At 35.9% G+C, this 23840-nt stretch overlaps 1 protein-coding gene across 2 annotated transcripts in view; it reads left to right on the top strand.

Moving 5' to 3' along the window:
• Positions 1-23438, top strand: part of cabp1a (calcium binding protein 1a) — a 44141-nt gene extending 20703 nt beyond the window's left edge. Inside the window, exons 1-7 of one of the 2 annotated variants that reach the window (XM_056464315.1) lie at positions 16676-16787; positions 16862-16892; positions 19353-19496; positions 19569-19678; positions 20209-20283; positions 22572-22644; positions 22765-23438. In XM_056464315.1, coding sequence (XP_056320290.1) covers positions 16686-16787; positions 16862-16892; positions 19353-19496; positions 19569-19678; positions 20209-20283; positions 22572-22644; positions 22765-22790 — 561 coding nt within the window. In that variant the 5' untranslated portion in view covers positions 16676-16685 and the 3' untranslated portion in view covers positions 22791-23438. Of the gene's footprint in view, positions 1-16675; positions 16788-16861; positions 16893-19352; positions 19497-19568; positions 19679-20208; positions 20284-22571; positions 22645-22764 lie in introns of those variants that run through there. The other variant, XM_056464314.1, reaches the window with a different exon arrangement.
• Positions 23439-23840: the final 402 nt, after the last annotated feature.

The following is a 23840-nucleotide window of genomic DNA, read 5'->3' as shown; positions in this document are numbered from 1 at the left end:
AATGATGTATACACTGTAAAAAATGTTGGGTTCCACACAGTCGATTTGTGTTGGGACAACATGAGGGAATTAAATTAAATTACCTTACAAATTTAAATGGATTGAACATGAAACAATTAAATTGTCCACAAAAATCTCAAGAATTCTAATGTTGCAGCTCCTTTTAAATAAGTAGTTTGAACAAACAGCAAACTTAATTTTTTGAGTATTCATTCATTCATTTATGGCTTAGTCCCTTTATTAATCTGGGGTCACCACGCTGGAATGAACCGCCAACTTATCCAGCATATGTTTTTACGCAGCGGATGCCCTTCCAGCTGCAACCCATCACAGGGAAACATCCATACACTCCCATTCACACAGATACACTACGGTCAGTTTTAGCATACCCAATTCACCTATACTGCATGTCTTTGGACAGTGGGGGAAACCGGAGCACCAGGAGGAAACCCACGCGAACGCTGGGAGAACATGCAAACTCTATACATAAATGCCAACTGACCCAGCTGAGGCGCGAACCAGCGACCTTCTTGCTGTGAGGCGACGGTGCTACCCACTGTGCCACTGTATAGCCCCTTTTCAGTATTTATATTCATATAAATTTATATCATACAAATATATATATATATATATATATGGGCAATATCATACAAGTAGCAGTGCAATATGGCTGTATATCAGCAGTGGTGGAAGGCATGCGTTGTGTCCCACCAGTGACAATATACAGCCATATCACACTGCTACGAGTGTGATATTTCATTTATACAACAGTTCAATGGCACAACCGTGTATATAAAAAAGAAAATCAAATACAGAGAATCTAAAAACCCTTTTGTATGGGGAACTACTTTCTTCCGCTATTCATTCACATCTGCAGCTGACGTCAGAACAGCAGAAGCCACTATACTTCACCAACGTCACTTTAGAGCTAGTATTTGAATGATTCTCTAGCGTAATGACAAAACAGGTGATTTTGCTTACATTTTAAGATTATAAAGCTGAACGGCATGAAATGCCATCAGTCTACAGAGCTATCCCAGCCTGATCTCATGAGAAAACGTAAGTATTTTATGTTTTGTCAGTTTAGTGGGTAATTTGTACGAATTTGTATGAGTTCAGTCATACGAAAATGTACGATTTTAAAAAGGAGGCGTGGCACCCAACCCCACCTCTAAACCCAACCGCCATTGGGTGATGAGCAAATCATACTAAATTGTACGAATTATATCATACAAATTGATACGAATTTGCCACTAAAGCAAAAAGTTACGAATTGCCGTGATATTGTGTTGGCTATCTCCTAACAGTATTACAGTTTATTACAATCTACAGTATTTATCTGTTGCAATCAGGATATCACAGTAATTAACCCCCAAAAAGCAACGCAATCACTACCAGATTGCTGTTGTGTTTGTGATAAGGAAAAACGCTAAACACATGCGGCCATTTCTTCTTTCTTTTTGCCAACACAACACACATTCCTGATTTGCGAGTCCCATCTCACACTCAATACACTACTATTATATGGTATAAATACAGCACTACAACATACAAAAGAGAGAGATTGACTTAGAATGTCACTGTTTAATCATGATTTGATCAGCTGTAGTTAGAAATTACGTTGTTTTAATCATCTACGGGATTATTATGTGACCTGTTGCCATCTTGTGGATAGACGCGCTGTCTCTCAGAAATTCTAAATATTTTAAAATAGGCACTATCCTTATAAATAAACTGCATAGTTGCAATCTAAACAACTACATTCTTGCCTAAAAAAGCCTCAAAAGTACATTATGTTGCCCAACAGCTGCAATATTTGTCAAACTGTAGAGTGTCCTCTACTTGTTGCTGTGTGTAGGCGGAGTAATACACAAGGGCGAAGGGTGAAGAGGCTGGTCGAGTGCTGTTACTGTCAAGAACCAGACAAAACTGTCATATATATATATATATATATATATATATATATATATATATATATATATATATATATATATATATATATATATATATATAAGAATGTCTAAATTTCATACAGGAATAATCCTTTTATTTACTTTCCTTAGCAATGATGTTATGATGGTGTGATGATGACGTATTTGAATGAAAATGGTGTTTTCGAACGAAGATAAGAGTTTGATCAAAGGTTTAGGTAAACTGAAAGGCCAGAGTGCTTCACATTTTCTTCATAAATTTCTGACTTAAAAACTGGACAAAAGCTGGATTGGATTACTTGTTGGCAAAAATTGATAGGACTGCATCAGTATGTTGTGTGGTCATCCACCACTGCCTGTACTGTTGAAAATATCACTACTGTCGAAGACATGGTACTGGGCTAAGAAGATGCACCATGCACCTATCGTCTAACAGATTTCATGAGAATCTGGCAATGATTGACTCTGATTTGTAAACGTTGCTTTGTTTCTGTGCGTGCTAATTTAGTTCACAAGTAATAAAATTGAAGCGTTCTGTCAATATTTGGGTTATCATTGTTTAACAAGGTAATGTGGTGATATAGATCAGGTGAGGTGGAAAACCTATATATCACATAATTTCATCTATTTGCCATCTAATTACAAAATATAATTAATTACAAAATGGCGACGAAGTGGTGCAGTAGGTAGTGCTGTTGCCTCACAGCAAGAAGGTCGCTAGTTCGAGCCTCAGCTGGATCAGTTGGCATTTCTGTGTGGAGTTTGCATGTTCTCCCTGCATTCGTGTGGGTTTTCTCCGGGTGCTCCGGTTTCCCCCACATTCCAAAGACATGCGGTACAGATGAATTGGGTAGGCTAAATTGTCCGTAGTGTATGTGTGTGAATGAGTGTGAATGGATGTTTCCCAGTGATGGGTTGCGGCTGGAAGGGCATCTGCTGCGTTAAAAAACGTGCTGGATAAGTTGGCGGTTCATTCCACTGTGGCGACCCCGGATTAATAAAGGGACTAAGCCGAAAAGAAAATGAATGAATGAATTAAATAATTACAAAATGGGCCTCACGGTAGCACAATGGATAGCATGATTGCTTCACAGCAAGAAGGTCGCTGATTCGAGCCCTGGCTGGGTCAGTTGGCGTTTCTGTGTGGAGTTTGCATGTTCTCCCTGCGTTCGCATGGGTTTCCTCCGGGTGCTCCGGTTTTCCCCACAGTCCAAAGACATGCGCTATAGGCGAATTGAATGAGCTAAACTGGCTGACAGTGTATGTGTCTGAATGCAAGAGTGTATGGGTGTTTCCTAGTGTTGAATTGTGGCTGGAAGGTCATCCGCTGCATAAAGCATATGCTGGGTTATTTGGTGGCGACCCCTGAAAAGAAAATTAATTAATTAATTACAAAATTTAATCAAAGTAGAAGACAGAATTAATTTTGCATGGATTTTTTGAGACACGGTGTATATATATATATATATATATATATATATATATATATATATATATATATATATATATATATATATATATATATATATATATATATATATATATACACACACACACACACACTCAATTTCTAATCAGCCAATCACATGGCAGTAACTCCATGCATTTAAGCGTTTAGGCATGTAGACATGGTTAAGACAATCTGCTGCACTTTAAACAGAGAATAAAGATGGGGAAGAAAGGTGATTTAAGTGACTTTGAACGTGGCATGGTTGTTGGTGCCAGACGAACTGGTCTGAGTATTTCATACACAACCATCTCAAGGGATTACAGAGAATCGTCAGAAAAAGAGAAAATATCCAGTGAGCGGCTGATGCCAGATGCCAGAGGAGAATGGCCAGACTCGTTCGAGCTGATAGAAAGGCTACAGTAACTCAAAAAAACACTTGTTACAAAAGAGGTATGCAGAAGAGCATCTCTGAAAGCACAATACGTCCAACCTTGTGGCAGATGGGCTACAGCAGCAGAAGACCACACCGGGTGCCACTCCTGTCAGCTAAGAACAGGTAACTGAGGCAACAATTCCCACTGGCTCACCAAAATTGGACAATAGAAGATTGAAAAAATGTTGCCCGGTATATATTATATAGAAGTATTGTTTCGCGTAAAACATTCTAAAGATTAGCAGACAGGCATTATCATTAAATTATAAGCTATTTCACCACAAAAGCATTATATTCAGCTTAGTGAAGCATCTCCTTCACTGGCATCCATTAAAACTCTGGTTTCTTTTTCCCCACATACTACTGCATTAGCATTAGCCAGTAAAAATCCCTTTTTTTAACACACAACTGTCAATCCAGTCCAATGTTCTGTTTATAAGACCAGCAACTACCACAGATATAAAAACAAGTTTAATTCAACCTGTGCTGTCAAAGTAAGGCTGAAATAAAGCATGTGAACAATCTGAAGTTATGTGTGTGTGTGGTATTTTTAGCTGTCTGTATAAATGATTGTTTGTATTAGAAACCAGCCCTCCAGCTGTGAGAATGGTAATATGCATGTCTGAATGAGAGCCACTTTCCTCCTGTCCTCCAAATACACACATACAGACGGTTTCTCATGTACACCCTCCTGTCACATATCTGCAGAGCTTTTTAGCATTATGTTATCGTAATTCAACTCATCTGCACCTAATGAAACACCTCACATCGCCCTGATTCCCAATGTACTGAGAAAGCCTTAACCTTATTTAATAAGGTCTTCACATAAAGAAGGAAACTCAAGAATAAAAAGACAGTTATGATTAAGAGTGATGTTTCATAATGTTATCTCCCAATATTTTTGTGATCCAAGCACATCATGTGTCCCATTTTCCTGTTGCTATTTCGCTGCGTGACCTAGTTTTAGCTTCAATTATCAGAAAAACTCTCCACATTTTTGTACTGTCTGGTCTTTGGATGAATTTAGGCTTTCAGGGCAAATCTTTGAATCATTTCTAAGCCTTTATGAAGGCTGACTAATATGCCATAATGATTTGAAAAGCCTGGAAACCTCATTTTGCAAGTGAAACAAAGTATGTGAGTGAATTTACATTTTGAAAAGTGTCCCAATTATTTTTCATTTGCATATGTCTTGTTTCAATCAGTTTCCAGAAGAAATGATTGTTAGTTGTGAAATAGCTATGCTCCTCTTGTTTAAAATTTATATTAGTGATCATACTCAGGATTTTAAATGGAGAATTGTAGAGAAAAAAACTAAATTTAACCCTTGTGCACTGTTAAAGTTTGTTATGTTAGGGATGAAAACATTCACTAAATGAAATTGCTGTAAAAATGCATCAGATAAATATGTTTTTCAATTTGTTTTTGCATAAATCTGTTAATCAACCTCAGTCCTGATCAAAAATACAAAAATGCTTAGAAAATTACAGGATTTTAACTCTTTAATTGTCAAATTTAAATATGATGTTACTGATTTGGTGAAAAAAAAACACAAAAATGACCTATTATTAATATAAAAGTAATTGTGAACTGGCTTTTTTTTGGACATTCAATTCAATTCACCTTTATTTGTATAGCGCTTTTATAATGTAGATTGTGTCAAAGCAGCTTCATGTAGAAGATCATAGTAAACTGAAACAGTGTGAGTCCAGATTTCAGTGTTTAAGTTCAGTTCAGTTTAGTTCAGTTCAGTGTGGTTTAATAATCACTACTGAGAGTCCAAACACTGAAGAGCAAATCCATCAATGCGCAGCTCTACATAATAATAATAATATCTGATAATGCTACAGATTGTCAGATAATTTTTTTGTTCAAATTTTTTGCATAAATCTGTTAATCAACCTCAATCCTGATCAAAACTACTAAATCGTTTAGAAAATTACAAGATTTTAACTCTTTAATTGGCAAATTCATAAATGACGTCACTGATTTGGTGAAAAAAAACTAAATGATGTATTTTTAATATAAAATATAACTGTGGACTGGATTTTTTTAACTTTTTATCACAGTCTTAGACATGTGAATGATTAGTAACAACATTGGCTTTGATTTATTGTTAGATTTAATTTTTTTCTCCCTAATTTAATGTTGGTGGCTGTTTTTGCCCTATTGACTTCCGTTATAACCACATTTGATGGTGCATAAATACACATTTTTTGTTTACTCCATGTAGTTCTGGGAGCTGAGATGCATATTTAGATTTTCTCAGACACATCAAGGTAAGTGCGTAACGGTCACTCTCACACACTCACAGACGCACATTCACACACTTTAATTTGCTGTTATACTCTATATAAAACCCAGAAACTAAGCTTTTTTTTTTTGGAAACATCTGTCTAAAAGGTTAATGGTGTTAACTGATGATCACCCGTTAAAATCTCTTTCCAACAGGGAAAACCACCAACAATCAAAATGCATGATTATTTGGTGTCATGGTTTTGCAATCAAAAAATGTGATTATAATGGAAGTCAATGAGGCAAAAACAGCCACCAACAGTAAATTAGGGAGAGAAAAATGAAAACAATCAAATCAAATCAAAAACAATACATCAATGTTGTACATGTTGTTTCACATGTCCAAAAAAATTCAGTTGTCAATTACTTTTATATTAAAAATATGTCATTTTGTGTTTTTTCACCAAATTAGTAACATCATTTATAAATTTGGCAATTAAAGAGTTAAAATCCTGTAATTTTCTGTTTTGATCAGGACTGAGGTTGATTAACAGATTTATGCAAAAACAAATTAAAAAATATATTTATCTGATGCATTTTTACAGCAGTTTCATTTAGTGAATGTTTTCATCCCTAACATAACAAAAGGGTAAAGTTGCCCGGAGTGTTGTTGAGTTTTTTTTTTACAATGTCAAATCATTTTCTTAAAATATATGTCAAAATAAGATTTGTCAGCAAAAATCATTCTGCTAGCTGAAGCACAGAAAAAGCCATGGCCAAATAAAGACACAAAAAGTGGATGAAATCATTCTCAACGGTACATAAAAGTTAAATTAAAACAAGAAAACTTAAGGCCAGGGCCGGCGCGTCCATAGAGGCGACCTAGGCGGCCGCCTAGGGCTGCAGAATAGATAGGGCGGCGTCCGCGACACCTCCCTCATGACCCGCATCCTCAGCAGTTATATCCGCGCCTAGGGCTGCAGAATAGATAGGGCGGCGTCCGCGACACCTCCCTCATGACCCATCCTCAGCAGTTATATCCGCGCCTAGGGCGGCAGAATAGATAAGGCGGCGTCTGCGACACCCGCATCCTCAGTTATATCCGCGACGCCACCCCCCCCCCATCCTTGATCGGCGTGATCGTCCTTTGCCTAGAGATGCAGTTCAGCTTGCTCCGGCCCAGCTCAAGCAATATGGACCGAATATATATATATATATATATATATATATATATATATATATATATATATATATATATATATATATATATTAAGATTTTTGATAGATAAAACTATACATAAATAAATATAATAGAAGTTGCCTCATTTCAGTGGTCCTATTATTATATTATGACAAAGTCTTGATTTTGTTTTCAGGGTGTACGAGAACAATTGGTTGTTCAAAAAATGCATTATTTTTCCACACTATTTACTATATTACTACCTTCCTCCCTAGCCTGGCACTACTCTCTCAATTACTGCAGTTCTTCCAAAAATTGTAATTGGTTAGCTGTCCCAGGGTGTTGTGATTGGCGGAGACTATAGCCCCTTTCACACATACAGACCCTTACATACCAAAGGTATGTACAGTATGTGTGAACAGGCCCTTTTTGAAAATACAGGTAAATTCGTTCTGGCATTTTTCTGGATTTTTTTTTTAACATAACCGGTAATTAGCTGGAATGCTGCGCTGTGAGATTGCAGAAGGAATATTACTGGAAAGAGCGCGTTTACGATTAGAATACGCTGACGGAAGACGCCTACTCCAACCAATCAGAACATTCAGTTGCATTCACATCTGTGCTGTTTATGAAAATAAAAGCCTTTGAATATTTTTTCAGACACATTTAGCTGCTTGATGTTAGTCAGACAATGTTTTCATGTTCCTTCTGAATGGCAACTGTGTAAAGCATTATCAAAAAAAAATGCTTCTGATAAACCGCCGTTTGTTTACCTTTAAGCTCTGCTTGACACGAGTGCACATGAAGCGCTGGAGTGCTCTGGTGAGCGCCAGCACACAGACACATATTATGTACATCTTGACATGTGAAAGCATTCCTCAATACGTTTTCAGTTGTTCACAATACTTATCTGTCCTCAGAATTTGTAATGTAGTCAAATGTGTAAACATTTACCTGCGGTTAGTGCTTCTGCCTTTGGATGTCTCTGGTATAAGCTGCGTGAATGCTAAAGCTTTAAATAAAAGTGAAACCATCAAGCCGGATCCCTATTACGTTTTAAATCCAATCGCAACCATTTTGAGCTCATTTCTGGTTAATGATGTCAGAATTTACTGGTATTTTGGAATGGATGTGTGAACAGTCTTTTTCGGTAATTTTCCGGAAATTTACTGGTATCACTGTGAGAAAGGGGCTAATGTTTAAAAAGTAAAATATACTGTATGAAATACATGTTATCATATATTAAATAGTAAAACATACTAGCCGGCAGCTAGCTCTCTGCAACTCCCACATGGTCACCCACTGAAGCTAAGCAGGGCTGCGCCTGGTCAGTACCTGGATGGGAGACCAAATGGGAAAGCTAGGTTGCTGCTAGCTAAGTTGCTGCAAGTTGGTGTTAGTTAGGATGCTCAACCTGCTCTCTGTGTGGGTCCTAAAGCTCCAGTATAGTGAAGAGGACTCTATACTGCTCAGCAAGCACAGTCTTTCAAATGAGATGTTAGAAATCTCAGGATGTCCTTTGAAAATGATTAGGGGTTTAACCTATGGCATCCTGTGTGCGGTCTGGTGTAATATGACTGCTGTCGTGTCATCCAGGTGGATGCTGCACACTGGTGGTGGATGTGGAGATTCCCCCCAAAAATGTGTAAAGAGCTTTGAGTGTCCAGAAAAGCACCATATACTCATTCATTCATTGATTTTCTTTTCAGCTTAGTCCCTTTATTAATTCGAGGTTGCCACAGCAGAATGGACCGCCAGCACTATATACTGTAAATGTAATTTTTAATGGCATATTATAAATACTTACACATATTTTAATCACAATGTTAAGTCTAAAGGATATGAATACCAACAGAGAGCCTCTCTTTTTGATTTACAGTTTGTGTTTTTGACATTTTTTATTTCATTTTTCTTTTATTTATTGGGAAAAGGCACATTTTGGACTTAAATTTCCCAAATTCAATAACTATAAATAACCCTGCGAGCACATTAGTTGAATGATCTTGTTTCCCATTGTTATTAAAGCCGATAATGACTTTTATGTGCTTTCGGTGTCTTTGGTGTTTTTTATTGTCTCCCTCTCTCTCTGTATCTATCTCACTCCCGCTTCCTTTCCTCTGTGTTTATAGTCGCTGTGAGAGTGTATAGATCTGAAGAGCCAGTCTACACAATGTGTTCAGTAAACTGTTATGATGAATGAATGGAAAACGTTGGCTGGATTGCATTATTTTTTTATTAATGGGAATGCTTGCTTTCTCTATCCTTCTTTCTCTCACCTACAGATTCACACATAGACGCCCAGCACATATGGCTGTGTGTATAAATAATATAAGCGATGTTCTGTGAGTTCATGTGTTTGTGTTATGTGTAAGAGCAGTGTTAAAATGGATATGCAGACCCGACTTGCTGTTCTTAACGGATGGTCTTGTGTATGGGAATTGGGGTCAGCCTGAGTGGACTGTTCTTATTTTTTTTAAAGAAATATTGCAGTGAATGAATCCGAAGCAATTTATAAATAAAATTTTTTATTTGTTTTGCGTGTGTGCCCTTTAAATAAATAATCGGATTGGACCCTTGGGTCAGACCTGTAACACCTATTTAAAGTCATGCTTTAAATAGAACAGTTATCAAAACTCATTTGAATTTCCTGAGTGAGATGCTAATGGTCTAATCCGATTTAATGATCTATGCTAAGCTAAGCTAAAGGTTCTCTTGCCAGACCTGGAGATCATCTGAATGGGTTAAAAAAAACCTCTTTAACTAGGAGACTTGTAAAATGTCTATTTAAAAAAAAACCTAAAACAACAAGTGGACCAGTGCATAATTTGAGCCGGATCTTGTCGGATCCTGTTACGGAAAATATCAGATTTTCGCGTTTGTATTCTGGTATTTATTTGAATGGATCCGGCATTAACTTGTTTGTAGTAAATACCTACGCACCCGTGTGTGTGTAAGAGAAAGAAAATGTGAATTTGAGCAAACGAAGGCTATGTGGATTGTGTGTGCTAAGGCTTGCATAGACTAGTCGACTAGTCGAACGATCAACTACTTTAACCACTAGTCAGCGCTGTGAGAAACAATCACATTGAATGGTAATGTAATGAACATCGGTTTTCTCTACTATCCAAGCTAACGAAATCATTTCTTGCTGTCCCTGCCACTATCAGACGAAGTGAAATAATATTGCTGTTTCCCTCTCACGTGGATGCGCTTTCACAAGCTTGACCAAAGATGGTCTGTGGCTAGAGGATGATAGCGGGGATGACTTTTGTTCTTTATAAAGTTGGATGAAGTAAGATTTTATTGCTTATTTTTGTCAAAAACAGGGTAAATATAATATGATTACATTGCAAAACATGCATTTTATTTATAATTGCGTTGCCGTTTTTTTTCTACGATTTTCTCTTCATGATGTCGGCATGTTAATATCATGTAATCGTTTGTTTGTTTACTGTGTCTATGTATATTTTATTTATTATTTTAATAATTTATTATTTATTGAATTTATCCATAAATAGCTTATTTATTATTTATTTTCCCTTGGGGGAAATTTTTTCCCTGTCAGGATTAGCAGGCTAGCACAAAAAGTCCATTGATATTACTGGGGTAAAATAAATGTTCATCTTTTAAAAACATGGCGCAGAATGTAATTTACATTACATTCAAAATGTAATTTAATGCAGTGCTGCTTGTAGAGACTGAGACCAACTTTATATGGTATCAATCAGGCAGTGAAGATTGTTGATTTTTAAAGAAAACAGACATTAAATTGTAACTGCAGACCGTTCACCGGAAGCGTTTGACTCAGGTTACTAAAAAATTAAAAGTCCTTCTGCATACTTCTGCACATATACCCTATTGTCCCGTACTAGGTGGTCACATGGAAATACAACTGGAACTCTGCAACTTAATTTGAAATAATTATCATTTTACAAGTACTCAATTTTACAGCTACACAATCAGTTAAAATATTTTTAGTTTGACGACTGATGTATGTTTATTTTCACGCTTTTATTTCAGAAAACATCACAGCTTCTGCATTCATTACTGACATTAGATCTCTGTTTGCTACATGAGCCGCTGCGAACTAGACAATGAGAGCAGAGCTTGTTGTTATTCTCACGACCCTTCCAAATAAGGTAAAAACATACCATTTAATTCTAGGGTCAAATCCTTGGGTTAGCATATGCTAATACATATACCAACAGATGGATTCCAAGAAATTGCATGTTGTTTTATTTTTATTTCTCTTCTTTTGAGTAGTGATCAGACATTCTCTGCTTGAAACAAATGGAAACTTGACAGGTATTATAGCATTTCTGTGGATTTTATTATCTCTGAGGGTCTCATGTAAGAGGGTTTGCATAGATTTCATCTTAAAAGTGAGTGTATATTCAAAAGTCAGATTTTGCGAGTTCACAGATGTTTTCAGATGTCTAAACAGAATTTGTGCCTGAACATCCAGCAAAGACCATCGCACCTTTCTTTTTTATGTTGACTTTTACTGTTAAATACAGAGATAAACTCTGTATGTTTAATCAGATGTTAATGGTTTCTGTTTGAATATGGGATGAATATTGTTTCTCCACAAGCTTTCACAGAAACTTCATTACAGTGTGTGAAAGTGTTTCTGTCAGCGCACCTCCCGATCGAAATAATGTTAGCTATTTTCTGGTGTCATTCAGCTTCAGAGAGTCTGTCTGCTTAACACTACACAATGTATCTGTCATCTTTATAGGCTGTGTTTAAGAATCTGGGGAGAAAAGGGTACAGATAAAAAAGTTTTTACGCAGAAAGATGGAACTGAGAGGGAGGAGGGATATTTTTGGAGCAACAACCTTATAATTTATTTTAGAACTATACAAAGACAAGGCTTTCTGGGACATGGGATCAAAGCAGAGACATGCTGTATCTGAAATTAAATAACCAAAATTGTTTTGTAGATTTCTAAATAAAACACACGCTCGTATACACACACATAATGTTCATATGTGGGGGTGGGAAAACCAGTCAGTATCCTGTGTGACCCTCATTTGCCTCATGCAGTGAAACACATCTTCGCACAGAGTTGATCAGGTTAGTGATTGTGGCCTGTGGAATGTTGATCCACTCCTTTTCAATGGCTGTATGAAGTTGCTGGATATTGGCTGGAACTGGAACCCCAAGCATGTCCAATGGGTGATATGTGAAGTGAGTATGCTGGCCATGCAAGATCTGGGATGTTTTCAGCTTCCGGGAATTGTGTACAGATTCTTGTAACATGGGGCGATATCATGCTGCAACATGAGGTGATGTTCACAGATGAACAGCACAGCAATGGGCCTAAGGATTTTGTCATGGTATCTCTGTACATTCAAAATGTCATCATTAACATGCGCTATGTTCATCGTCCAAAGCATATACCTGCTCGTACCATGACCCCACCGTCACCATGGGCAGTTCCATGAAGAGAACATCTCTCCAAAGTGCCCGATGACTGCAAATATGAGCATTTGTTCGCTTAAGTCAGTTGCGATGATGAACTTTGGTCAGGTGGAAAGCCCCATGACGACGACGAGCATGCAGATTAACTTTCCTGTGATGGTTTCTGACAGTTTTTGCAGAAATGCTTTGGTTATGGAAACACAGCTATCTGGGTGACTGGTCTAAGATGATGTTGGAGGTAGAGATGCTGGATGTGGAGGTCGCTGGTATGAATACATGTGATCTGCGGCTGGATGCTCTGCCAAATTGTTTGGTGACGGCTCATGGTAAAGACTTGAGCATTCAATGAATGGGCAACAGCTCTGATGGACATTCCTGCTGTCAGCATCCCAATTGCACACTCCCTCAAAACTTACATATGTTGCAGGACATATGTGGCATATTGTTCTCTGTGTTAAAACTACACACTTTAGAGTGGCCTTTTATTGTGGCCAGCCTATGGCACACCTGTGCAATAATCATGCTGATTAATCAGGATCTAGATATGCCACACCAGAGAGGTGGATAGATTATCATGGCAATGGAGAAGTGATCATTAAACCCTAGTTCACACTGTTGGATTTTAAACCCAATTTGAGCCTGATTTGCAAGTTAACAAGCTTGAAGACAGATAAAGGCTATGAAGACCCCTGTATACTTCGAACCAAATTGAAAACAGTTATTGAAATTATGTGATTGTTGTGTTTCCTAGAGATGGGTTGCAGCTGGAAGGGCTGTGGCGACCCCGGATTAATAAAGGGACTAAAGCTACGGTCACACCGCGCTTTGTGTGTGCGAAATTCTGTCGTACTGCGCTGCGAAAAGGGGCGGGATTAAACAAGCTTTTTAGATATTTAAAAATGCGAGCGATTGCTCCATGTTTTAAATTTCTGTCCAGAGAGGTGTTTTGATCCTCGATTGGTCTCACGCAGTCAAGTGATGCAATTTTGCAGGTCAAAGTTCACTAAGCTTGAACTTTGCACCATAGCGATATGTGAAACTTGACGCATGACCCTGCGTTTCCGGTCTGACGCATTCGCGTGCGTATGAATGGAAGTCTATGGGAAGAAAAGTGAAGTGTGACCGCAGCTTAAGCCAAAAAGAAAATGAATTTATGCAATTATGTAATCGGTGGGTTTGTTCTAGAACTTCTTTTTGCAGTTATTTGCCTGATTTTTTAATTATGAGGTAGAAATACTGCATTTTAGTGACATTGTAAGAACAAATTTTTGCTGCATTAGCTAGTCATCATATTAGATGGTCATCATTACCACACTTTTTGATGTACCAAAAATATGTCCTACCATTTTGTCAAATTGCTTGGCATACTATTTTAAGTTAAAGTTAAATGTGTTTATTTACAAATGTGCATTTAAACTGTAAGTTTTATATTACAGTTTAATAACTAATAAAAATTTTGAATAAATTTTAAATAAAGAAATATGAAAAGATACTTATTTTTAAAATACAAATTTATTATCATCTATCATTACATTTTTCTTTTTTTTAGAAATCTGTTAAAACTTGTTTTAAATTAAAAACTGATACCTATAGGTAAATAAAAAACTGGCCAGTACATTCAACTTTCCTCAGTCAGAATTTGGCCATTTGAATAATATATATATATATTAATAATCCAACGTTTGGGCTTTCAAACCACCCGAACCCCCCTTGGCTTATTAAATTGTGTAAAGAGAGTATTAATTAATAACATATTTTTAAAGCAGTTAAATAATAAATAGCAGCATATATATATATGGGTTCATTCACCTGTCCCCACCAATGTCCCAATGTCAAGTGCAAACCTACGCCCTTGCCTGGATCTTTTAATCTTGATAACTAATCTCTGGCTAATTTGGTTCTTCAAACAAGTTTGCGAATCAGATTAAAATGTCTGGATAAACTGATCTTAGATCGCTGCATGTGTTGTGAAGGACAGATCTATCGATCCTCGAAATCATGATCAGCAATGCAACGATTGGCTGACGGCACAGCAGCGTAATGACATCATCTGATTAATATTCAATTATCCATGTGAGCAAAACTACATCAAATTACCAGTAAGCGGTTTGTTAAATATGACACGCAATAACTTTCCATATTTGTTGTGAGCTGCATGCTTTATCATTTCATGTGTCAAGAGTATTCATCATGTATTTCAATGCATATCAATGTATTTAGTTCTACATTTAGAGAAGATTTTCTTTATTATAGTAGCCTAGGCCTACTCAAATCGTTGTAAGGAATAACTGTAGAAATTAATTTAGCATTTTGATATTGTTAAAGGTGTCTGCAACTTTTGCGAAGCATCAAATCACCGGCATATTAGCGGTCAAAACACGTGCATGACTGCATAAATTATTATCCTTTTTTTAAAACAATCGAATATTGTGCATGTACACGTTTGTATCCAAAAAGTTCATATCAATAAATTTTCTCTATAAACCACCAGGTGGCAGTCTTTGTACTTTTATTTCGCAGATTGCATAGGTTTTATTAATATATATTTTTTTTACTTTATATACATATAGTTAAAAATATATATTTACTATTTTCCCAAGTGTATATAACTACTTTAAGAAAATATCAGCATTTGGTACATACTTTCAGTATTATCTTTGCTTGAACTGACCCGATCTAATCCTGTTTATATGAAATGAACCTGCTCCCAAGCAGGTTTGAACTACCTGAACTGTTGCTGTGACAACAAGTCTCATATGAGTTTTGAAAAACTAAACAATCCTGGATCGTGTAAAATCGTCAATATCCAAATCCAGTACGTAATCCACGTACGAAGAACGGACCCCTGGTCTGGTCGTCTAAACTGTATATTGCGCCCTCTGGTGGATTTATGTGAGAAGAGGACGCGCTAGAGAAATTTGCGATCAACAAAAAGTGTAGACTGGTGGATTTTCAAAAACAAAACCTGTAAGCAGACATACCTCCAGTTACATATATCGCTGTAGACCTGGCTACGTATTCATAATGAGCCTGCATGGGTTGTTGAATTCAGCTTGTGAAAATGGTGGCAAAAACAAGTGTTATGTTTATATTTTAGTACATACCTTGACAGACAGTAAGTCTTTTAGTCTTTAAATGAAAAGCAAAATTACTGTTTTCACAAAAAAAACTTTGAAATTGAACAAATAAAAATAAATAGAGTTAGTACATTTAATTGTTTTAATTTACTTTTAATTAGCCATTAAAATGTGCTGATGGTAATAGCTTTTAGAAACATGAACGATATTTTGCCATTTCCTCCATCATACTCTTATTAATAATTATGACAAATGTTGAAGAATAAAGGCTCTAAGGTAAATGAAACTGGTGTGAGAGAAATGTGTCCTCGGATCGAAATATGAATTCAAAGGTTATGCTTCCACAATATAAATGAATGAAAACTGACATTGGAATTTAGACCTTAACAAATACTCAAACACACACATAGACCTACTGCAGTGTCAATGATGAGTGTCAACACTGATGTGCTGCTGTAAATACAGTCCACAAAAGACTTGCTTATGTGTGGCTTTGCCCTGGAATGTTTGATGCCACTTATATAAGCAACTGAGTTTTTCTTATTCCTCATGCTGCCTCGTAGGCGTATGTATTTACGTCGCATAAATTGCTGCTCCTTTGTTTTGGTCTACAATTTAGGTCGCATGTTTTTGCATGTGTGTGTGCGTGAATGTCATGCTCCTACGTCAATAAAGACTGCATGTTTATACTCCTTTCTTCCCCTGTGGTGAACGCAACAGCTTCTGTTCTCCATCTTTCTCCCTCTCTGTCCTCCATCGCCTTTAAAGGTTGTCACTGTTAGGTGAAGACGCATTTTTTTTGTCTGTCTTGGTTGAAGGGATTTGTTCACTCAGCTGTGATGCTGGACAAATGCCGTTGCCACATGACTAAGACCACCTCACCTTCTTGTAACGCACTATTGCTCCTATTAACTCTATAAAAGCAGTTATAAACACCTTTGTACGGCTAGAAGAAATGGCTGCTTTGACTGGTTTGGACGCACCACTGGTTGACGGTTTTCTGGTAGTGAAATCATCTTCAGAAGAACCTAATTTCCTTGACAGCCTGGATTTTACTGTGAGGTTTTGATTTTTGGATGCTGTGGCTTTAATATTTGACCTTCCTGATGTTGCTTTCTTTTGTTGTTGCAGAATCGAGAGTTGAGACCTGAGGAGATTGATGGTGAGATTTTCCACTCTTTTCTAGTTATTTTAGCTTCTTCAAACCTTTACAGTATAAACTCGCCTATTATAGTACAAATATTCAGAAATGAGGTATAAAATTTGTGTAATATGGAAAAATAGGTGCTTTTATGTACACATATTACTATTATGTTATGTGCTAATGTAAGTACAATTCTATATAGACAAGTATAAAGTCTTGATGTAATATTTTAAAATCCGTTCAACTTTTCTTGTCATTTCAACTTACAGTCAAGCTGGCTAAAATATATTAAGTTAAATTTTGGAAAAAAAAATTGGTTGAAACCTGGTCATTTTTAAAAACGTGATCACAGCTGGGATGCTGGAAAAAACCCCATAAAATAACGCCCGTTAAATTACCGTAAAATAACGGACATTAAATTACAGAAATGTCCTTAAATTTAAATTTCTAGTAAATTCTGTAATTCAACCTCTGTTATTTTACAGTAAATTTCTGTAATTCAACCTCTGTGATTTTACAGTAAATTTCTGTAATTCAACCTCTGTGATTTTACAGTAAATTTCTGTAATTCAACCTCTGTTATTTTACAGTAAATTTCTGTAATTCAACCTCTGTTATTTTATAGTAAATTTCTGTAATTCAACCTCTGTTATTTTATAGTAAATTTCTGTAATTCAACCTCTGTTATTTTACAGTAAATTTCTGTAATTCAACCTCTGTTATTTTATAGTAAATTTCTGTAATTCAACCTCTGTTATTTTATAGTAAATTTCTGTAATTCAACCTCTGTTATTTTACAGTAAATTTCCGTAATTCAACCTCTGTTATTTTATAGTAAATTTCTGTAATTCAACCTCTGTTATTTTACAGTAAATTTCTGTAATTCAACCTCTGTTATTTTACAGTAAATTTCTGTAATTCAACCTCTGTTATTTTACAGTAAATTTCTGTAATTCAACCTCTGTGATTTTACAGTAAATTTCTGTAAGTCAACCACTGTTATTTTATAGTAAATTTCTGTAATTCAACCTCTGTTATTTTATAGTAAATTTCTGTAATTCAACCTCTGTTATTTTACAGTAAATTTCCGTAATTCAACCTCTGTTATTTTATAGTAAATTTCTGTAATTCAACCTCTGTTATTTTACAGTAAATTTCTGTAATTCAACCTCTGTTATTTTACAGTAAATTTCTGTAATTCAACCTCTGTGATTTTACAGTAAATTTCTGTAAGTCAACCTCTGTGATTTTACAGTAAATTTCTGTAATTTAACGGCCGTTATTTTACAGTTTTTTTCTGATACCCCAGCTCCCGGAAATAAACCATAAAATTACGGATTTGTTTTTACAGTGTTGTCAAGCCTGATGAATGAAAATGTTTTGTGATTGGTTAGCTGTCCCAGTGATTGTTGCGATTGGCAAAGACTGTGTTTATATAGTAGAATATACAGTGTTATTATTTATTAAAAAGTAAAGCATACTACATTGAATGTTTTGCTCATTTTCAGTTAATGGATTAACTAATATGAAGTGTTAGCAATAAAACTGTAAACAATACTGTGTAAAAAAAATCTCAAAATTATAATAATCAAATCTCTAAAATATAATAGTGCCTTTTTTTTTAATTATTTAATTAGGACAGTAAGGTCTGACTTTGTTTAGACAAAAGTCTTGTTACTTAAAATAAATAATGTACAGTATAAAATATAAAGTCATGGTGCAGTGGAAAAATAATTAATATTGTGTATGACTCCCATGAGCTTGGAGGACTGCATCCATACATCTCTGCAATGACGCAAATAACTTATTAATAAAGTGATCTGCAATGGTTCATGTCTGGTGACTGGGTTGGCCAATCCTGGAGTACCTTGATCTACTTTGCCTTCAGGAACTTTGATGTGAAGGCTGAAGTATGAGAAGGAGGGCTATCCTGCTGAAGAATTTACCCTCTCCTGTGGTTTGTAATGTAATGTGCAGCACAAATGTCTTGATACCTCAGGCTGTTAATGTTGCCATCCACTCTGCAGATCTCTCGCACGCCCCCATACTGAATGTAACCCCAAACCATGATTTTTCCCTCTCCAAACTTGACTGATTTCTATGAGAATCTTGGGTCCTTGCGGGTTCCAGTAGGTGTTCTGCAGTATTTGTGATGATTGGGAAGCAGCTTAACAGATGGTTATTCGGAAAAATCTACCTTCTGCCACAATTCCAAATGATCTAAAAGTCGTTATTATTTGTTGCTCTTACAACTGGGATCAATGACAAGGCTTTTGCAGCGTAACTCTATGACAACATATGCTTTTGTATTACTTTAATTTATGTAATAAGATACAATTAATAAGATTTCAACTTAATTTAAATTGCTTAATGTTTTAAGTCAGTTTTATTGATAAACTGAAATGACTTGTAAAGTTAATTGAATTGATCCTAATGTAACATGCCATTTATGAGTTTTGTTTGTTTTGTCGAGTGAAGAGCTGCGAGACGCATTTAAGGAGTTTGACAAAGATAAAGATGGCTTCATCAGCTGTAAAGACCTGGGAAACTGCATGAGGACAATGGGATACATGCCAACTGAGATGGAGCTAATAGAACTGAGCCAACAGATCAATATGAACTGTAAGTTTCAGTGTTTGCACCAGTCTTTTCTTATATCAGTCTCCTTATTATGAAATATTGTGTTTTTCTTAGTAGGTGGCCATGTGGATTTCGAGGATTTTGTGGAGTTGATGGGACCTAAACTTCTTGCCGAGACAGCAGACATGATCGGCATAAAGGAGCTAAGAAATGCCTTCAAAGAGGTGAGTGAGGGATATAATTTATAGGAAAAATACACATTCTTTGGAAATAGGCTCATTTTACAAGTCACCTACAGTTAAACTGTTGCGTTTTACCATTACTTTAATCCATTCAGCAATGATATTTGCAATGCTTGAAAGTAGCTAACTATATCATTTTGCCTGTTGAAGCACATTATTACTCTGGATTATAGTTCCTAGCCATGATGTCCTATAAAATAGCAACTTTTCATTTTCCATTAGTCTTAGTACATGATGTAAGTACAGAAATGTCAAGTTTTAAACAGTTAAACCTTTTTTTGAGTGATATTCTAATAGTCTAATCCAATTCAATAATTTATCGCTAAAATAATCTAAGCTAAAAGTGATCTCGCCGGAGCGGAGGTCATCTAAATTATTTCCAAAATGGTAAAACTCAACTGTTTAGCTCTACGTGACTTGTAAAATGAACCTATTTCCAAAAAAGTGGAGTGTCCTTTAAAAACTAGATTACATTTAAAATAATTTTATTTTATAATATGAATTGTTTTCAGTTTGACACAAATGGAGATGGTGAAATAAGCACAGGAGAGCTGAGGGAAGCAATGAGGAAGCTGCTGGGACAACAGGTTAGAGATTCTGGTATACATGTGTGCCTTGAAATGTGAATGGAAATAAAAAATCTAAGATTATTAAATGCACATTTTGGATCTTACACTGAAGTGTTTACACATGCATATCTTCCTATTGGAATATGTTTGAATCAAAATGTTTTAACAAAAGTGGAGAATGGTCTTTAATGTTTTAAAAACTAATTTCTATCATGTCTAGAAAATATCAGTGATGGCCAATTTTTCACCATCAAAAATCATAATTTTCATCAGAATCTGATAAATTTGCATCTCTGGATATTCATTCATCCAATCAAAAACCGATAAACTGAGCACCTGCTCTTCTTACTTTTTAATTTCCTTTTGTTTATATTTCACCCAAAATTTGTATAATTTTTTATCTGATTAATTATATGCCCTCATGCTTTCCCAAATCTTGATAAGTCCTCAATATACTTTACATTGGATATAAAGAAGTTGTCCTCTCCATGCTGTTTTCGACTTGATTTTCAGCATTTTGTGTGTGTTCACAAGCATTGATGTATAACCTCTGATGCCTGTGTGTGACTGTATGCTCACACTATACTGACATTGAGAAGAAGACACTGTTGTATAGAGTGTTTCTTTTTAAGTGCACACAAAAGTATTATTGTGGATTGATTATAAACTGATTTAAGCACTTAAATCTGAAGGTCTGTTTTGGGGATGTTTTTAGATTTTTTTTTCTGGACTATTGCTTTCTCTGGACTTTTGCTTTCTATGGAGAATAAGGGAGCTCTCAGATTTTATTTAAAATACCTTCATTTGTCTTTCGAAGACATATGAAGAATTTTCATTATTGGTTAAACTAACATTTTAAGAAGAAAACATCAGAATGTTCAATTTGGCTAAATTAACATTTTAAAATCAAAGCGTAGACTCAAAAATACTAACTTATTGAAATTTTAAATCTTTATACTTAAAAAATTTAAATACATTTTTTAAATAATTTAAAATAGTATAAAATTTGATATGATAATTGTATCTTTTGTACTTTTCTTAAGTACAGTTCAGACACAGTATGTCATTTACATAAACATATGTTGCAATTTTACCCCACCTTTATTTTGACAGTTTATTTTAATAAATGCTCTTTAAATGTAAAATATCACACTTCTAGCAGTGCAATGTGGCTGTATATCGGCACTGGTGGGAGGCGTGTCGAGGCATCGATATACAGCCATATCGCACTGCTATGAGTGTGATATTGCATTTATACAACCATTTGACGGCATAATAGTGTATTTAAAAAAGAAAATCAAACGCAGAGAGTTTTCAAAACTTTTTTGTACGAGGACTTTCTTCACTCATTCACATCTGCAGCTGACGTCAGAAAAGCAGAAAACGTTACTACTTCACTAACGTCACTTTAGAGCTAGTATTTGAATGATTCTCTAGCGTAATGTCTAAACTAAGGTGATGACAAAACAGGTGATTTTACTGACATTTAAGATTATAAGGCTGAACGGCATGAAATGCCATCAGTCTACAGAGATTTACCAGTATTTCCCTATTGCAATCAAGATATCACAATAATTAAGTAAGAAAAAGCCAAAGCAAAGCAAACACTACCAGATTTTGTGGTATAAATACAGCACTACAAAATACAGAAGAGAGAGATTGACTCAGAATGTCACTTACCTGATTTAAAATAATTTGTTACAATGACTTATTGTGTGGTTTCTGACGCCGTCATGTGGCAGAATATCAACCATCACTTTCTTTGGTCGGCTCAGACAGGCTGATGGTGGCCGATGCATAAAATCTGATGCTTCAAAATTATAAATATTTTAAAATGGCCACTATTCTTATGAAGAAACTGCATAGTTGCATTCTAAACAATGACATTCTCTACTAAAAAAAGCCTCAAAAGTACATTATGTTGCCCAACAGCTGCAAAGTTTGTCAAACTGTAGAGTGTCCTCTGCTTGTTGCTGTATGTGGGTGGAGTAATACACAAGGATAAAGGGTCAAGAGGTGGTGCGAGTGCTGTTATTTGCAGAATATCGCACGGCTATCACCCAATCAGATTCAAGAACCAGACAGAACTGTTGTATGTATATATATATATATATATATATATATATATATATATATATATATATATATATATATATATATATATATATATATATACATACATATAGTTATTTAGTAGTTGTATGTATCAGAATACCTTTACATAAAATAGACACTTTATTCTGTGTTCAAAAAGACAGAATCTACTTTTTTTGGGTGATTTTACAAGATATTTCTGTATTTGTTAGGTCGGTCATCGAGACCTAGAGGACATACTGAGAGATATTGACTTGAATGGAGACGGCAGAGTAGATTTTGAAGGTGAGAAGCAGCACTAAGTAATAATAAAAAAGGAAACGCTGTAAACAGTAAACAGTAGAATCACAGTATCCACAGTTTAAGTCTCTCTATATATTTCTCTCTCTCCTTCTCTCCTTTTAGAGTTTGTGCGAATGGTGTCCCGCTGACAGGGCAGCATTTCTATGGTGTCTCCAGCTGAAGAAACTGAGATGCTGTACTGCTTCCTGCTGGTCAAAGCAGACAGAGTTTTAGACTACTGCAAGAAAAGCCTTGCTGAGCCACTGTTGTATGGTAGAGAAATTGAAAACTGGACTTTTTTCGAAGAAAGAAAAAGAAAAACACATGCGCACACACATACAAACACACAAACACGTTTACTGTAGCCAAGTGTCTTTGCACTTTTAATCATGCAAGACCAAACAATATATGTTTTACATGCACATTTGAAGGGGAAACCATGCTTGATTATGGCAATATTACATTAAGTGTTGTCCCGGTTGTCTCATATGTGTGTCTATGTGTGATAAGCTATGTTTAAAAAGACATCTGAAGGTGTCACACTCGAATATGTGATTTCTAAAAAAGGTGTTTTTTGGTAACACAGGTGCACAGATGTGGATTAATTCATGCTTATACTACGGAGCTGTTGAATGCTTGGTTTTATTAGGCTGGTGAACATTCTAAAGGTTTGTGCACACCGGAACGGATTTTTTGGCATTAATACCCAAACGATTTTCACTGGTGATGAGCAGAGGGAATGTGGAAAATCACTTTAGATCAGGGGTGGGCAAACTCGGTCCTGGAGGGCCAGTGTCCTGCACAGTTTAGCTCCAGCTCTGATCAAACACACCTGCTTATAGATAATTAGTGATCTTGGAGACACTGATTAGCATGTTCAGGTGTGTTTGAATAGAGTTGAAGCTAAACTATGCAGGACACCGGCCCTCCAGGACCGAGTTTGCCCACCCCTGCTTTAGATGGCACTTAATGAAAAACAGACATACTCTGGTACACAAGGTGGCATAGCTTTATCAATCATGACACTTTCCTGTTGCATAGAAGAAGAGAGAGTTTGAGTTCGAAACTACTACTACTACTCAGTAGTTACTCCACTTGAATTTAAACGTACTACTCGGCCGTTAGAAAAGTGCGTTATATACAATATGAATGCGAGCAGTACATCCACTATTTTGTTATGATCACGTGACCAACCCACG

Source organism: Danio aesculapii, chromosome 8, assembly GCF_903798145.1.
Source record: "Danio aesculapii chromosome 8, fDanAes4.1, whole genome shotgun sequence".
NCBI lineage: Eukaryota > Metazoa > Chordata > Actinopteri > Cypriniformes > Danionidae > Danio > Danio aesculapii.
Note: the sequence above shows the minus strand (reverse complement) of the source record. Positions and strands in the feature narration are given on the sequence as shown.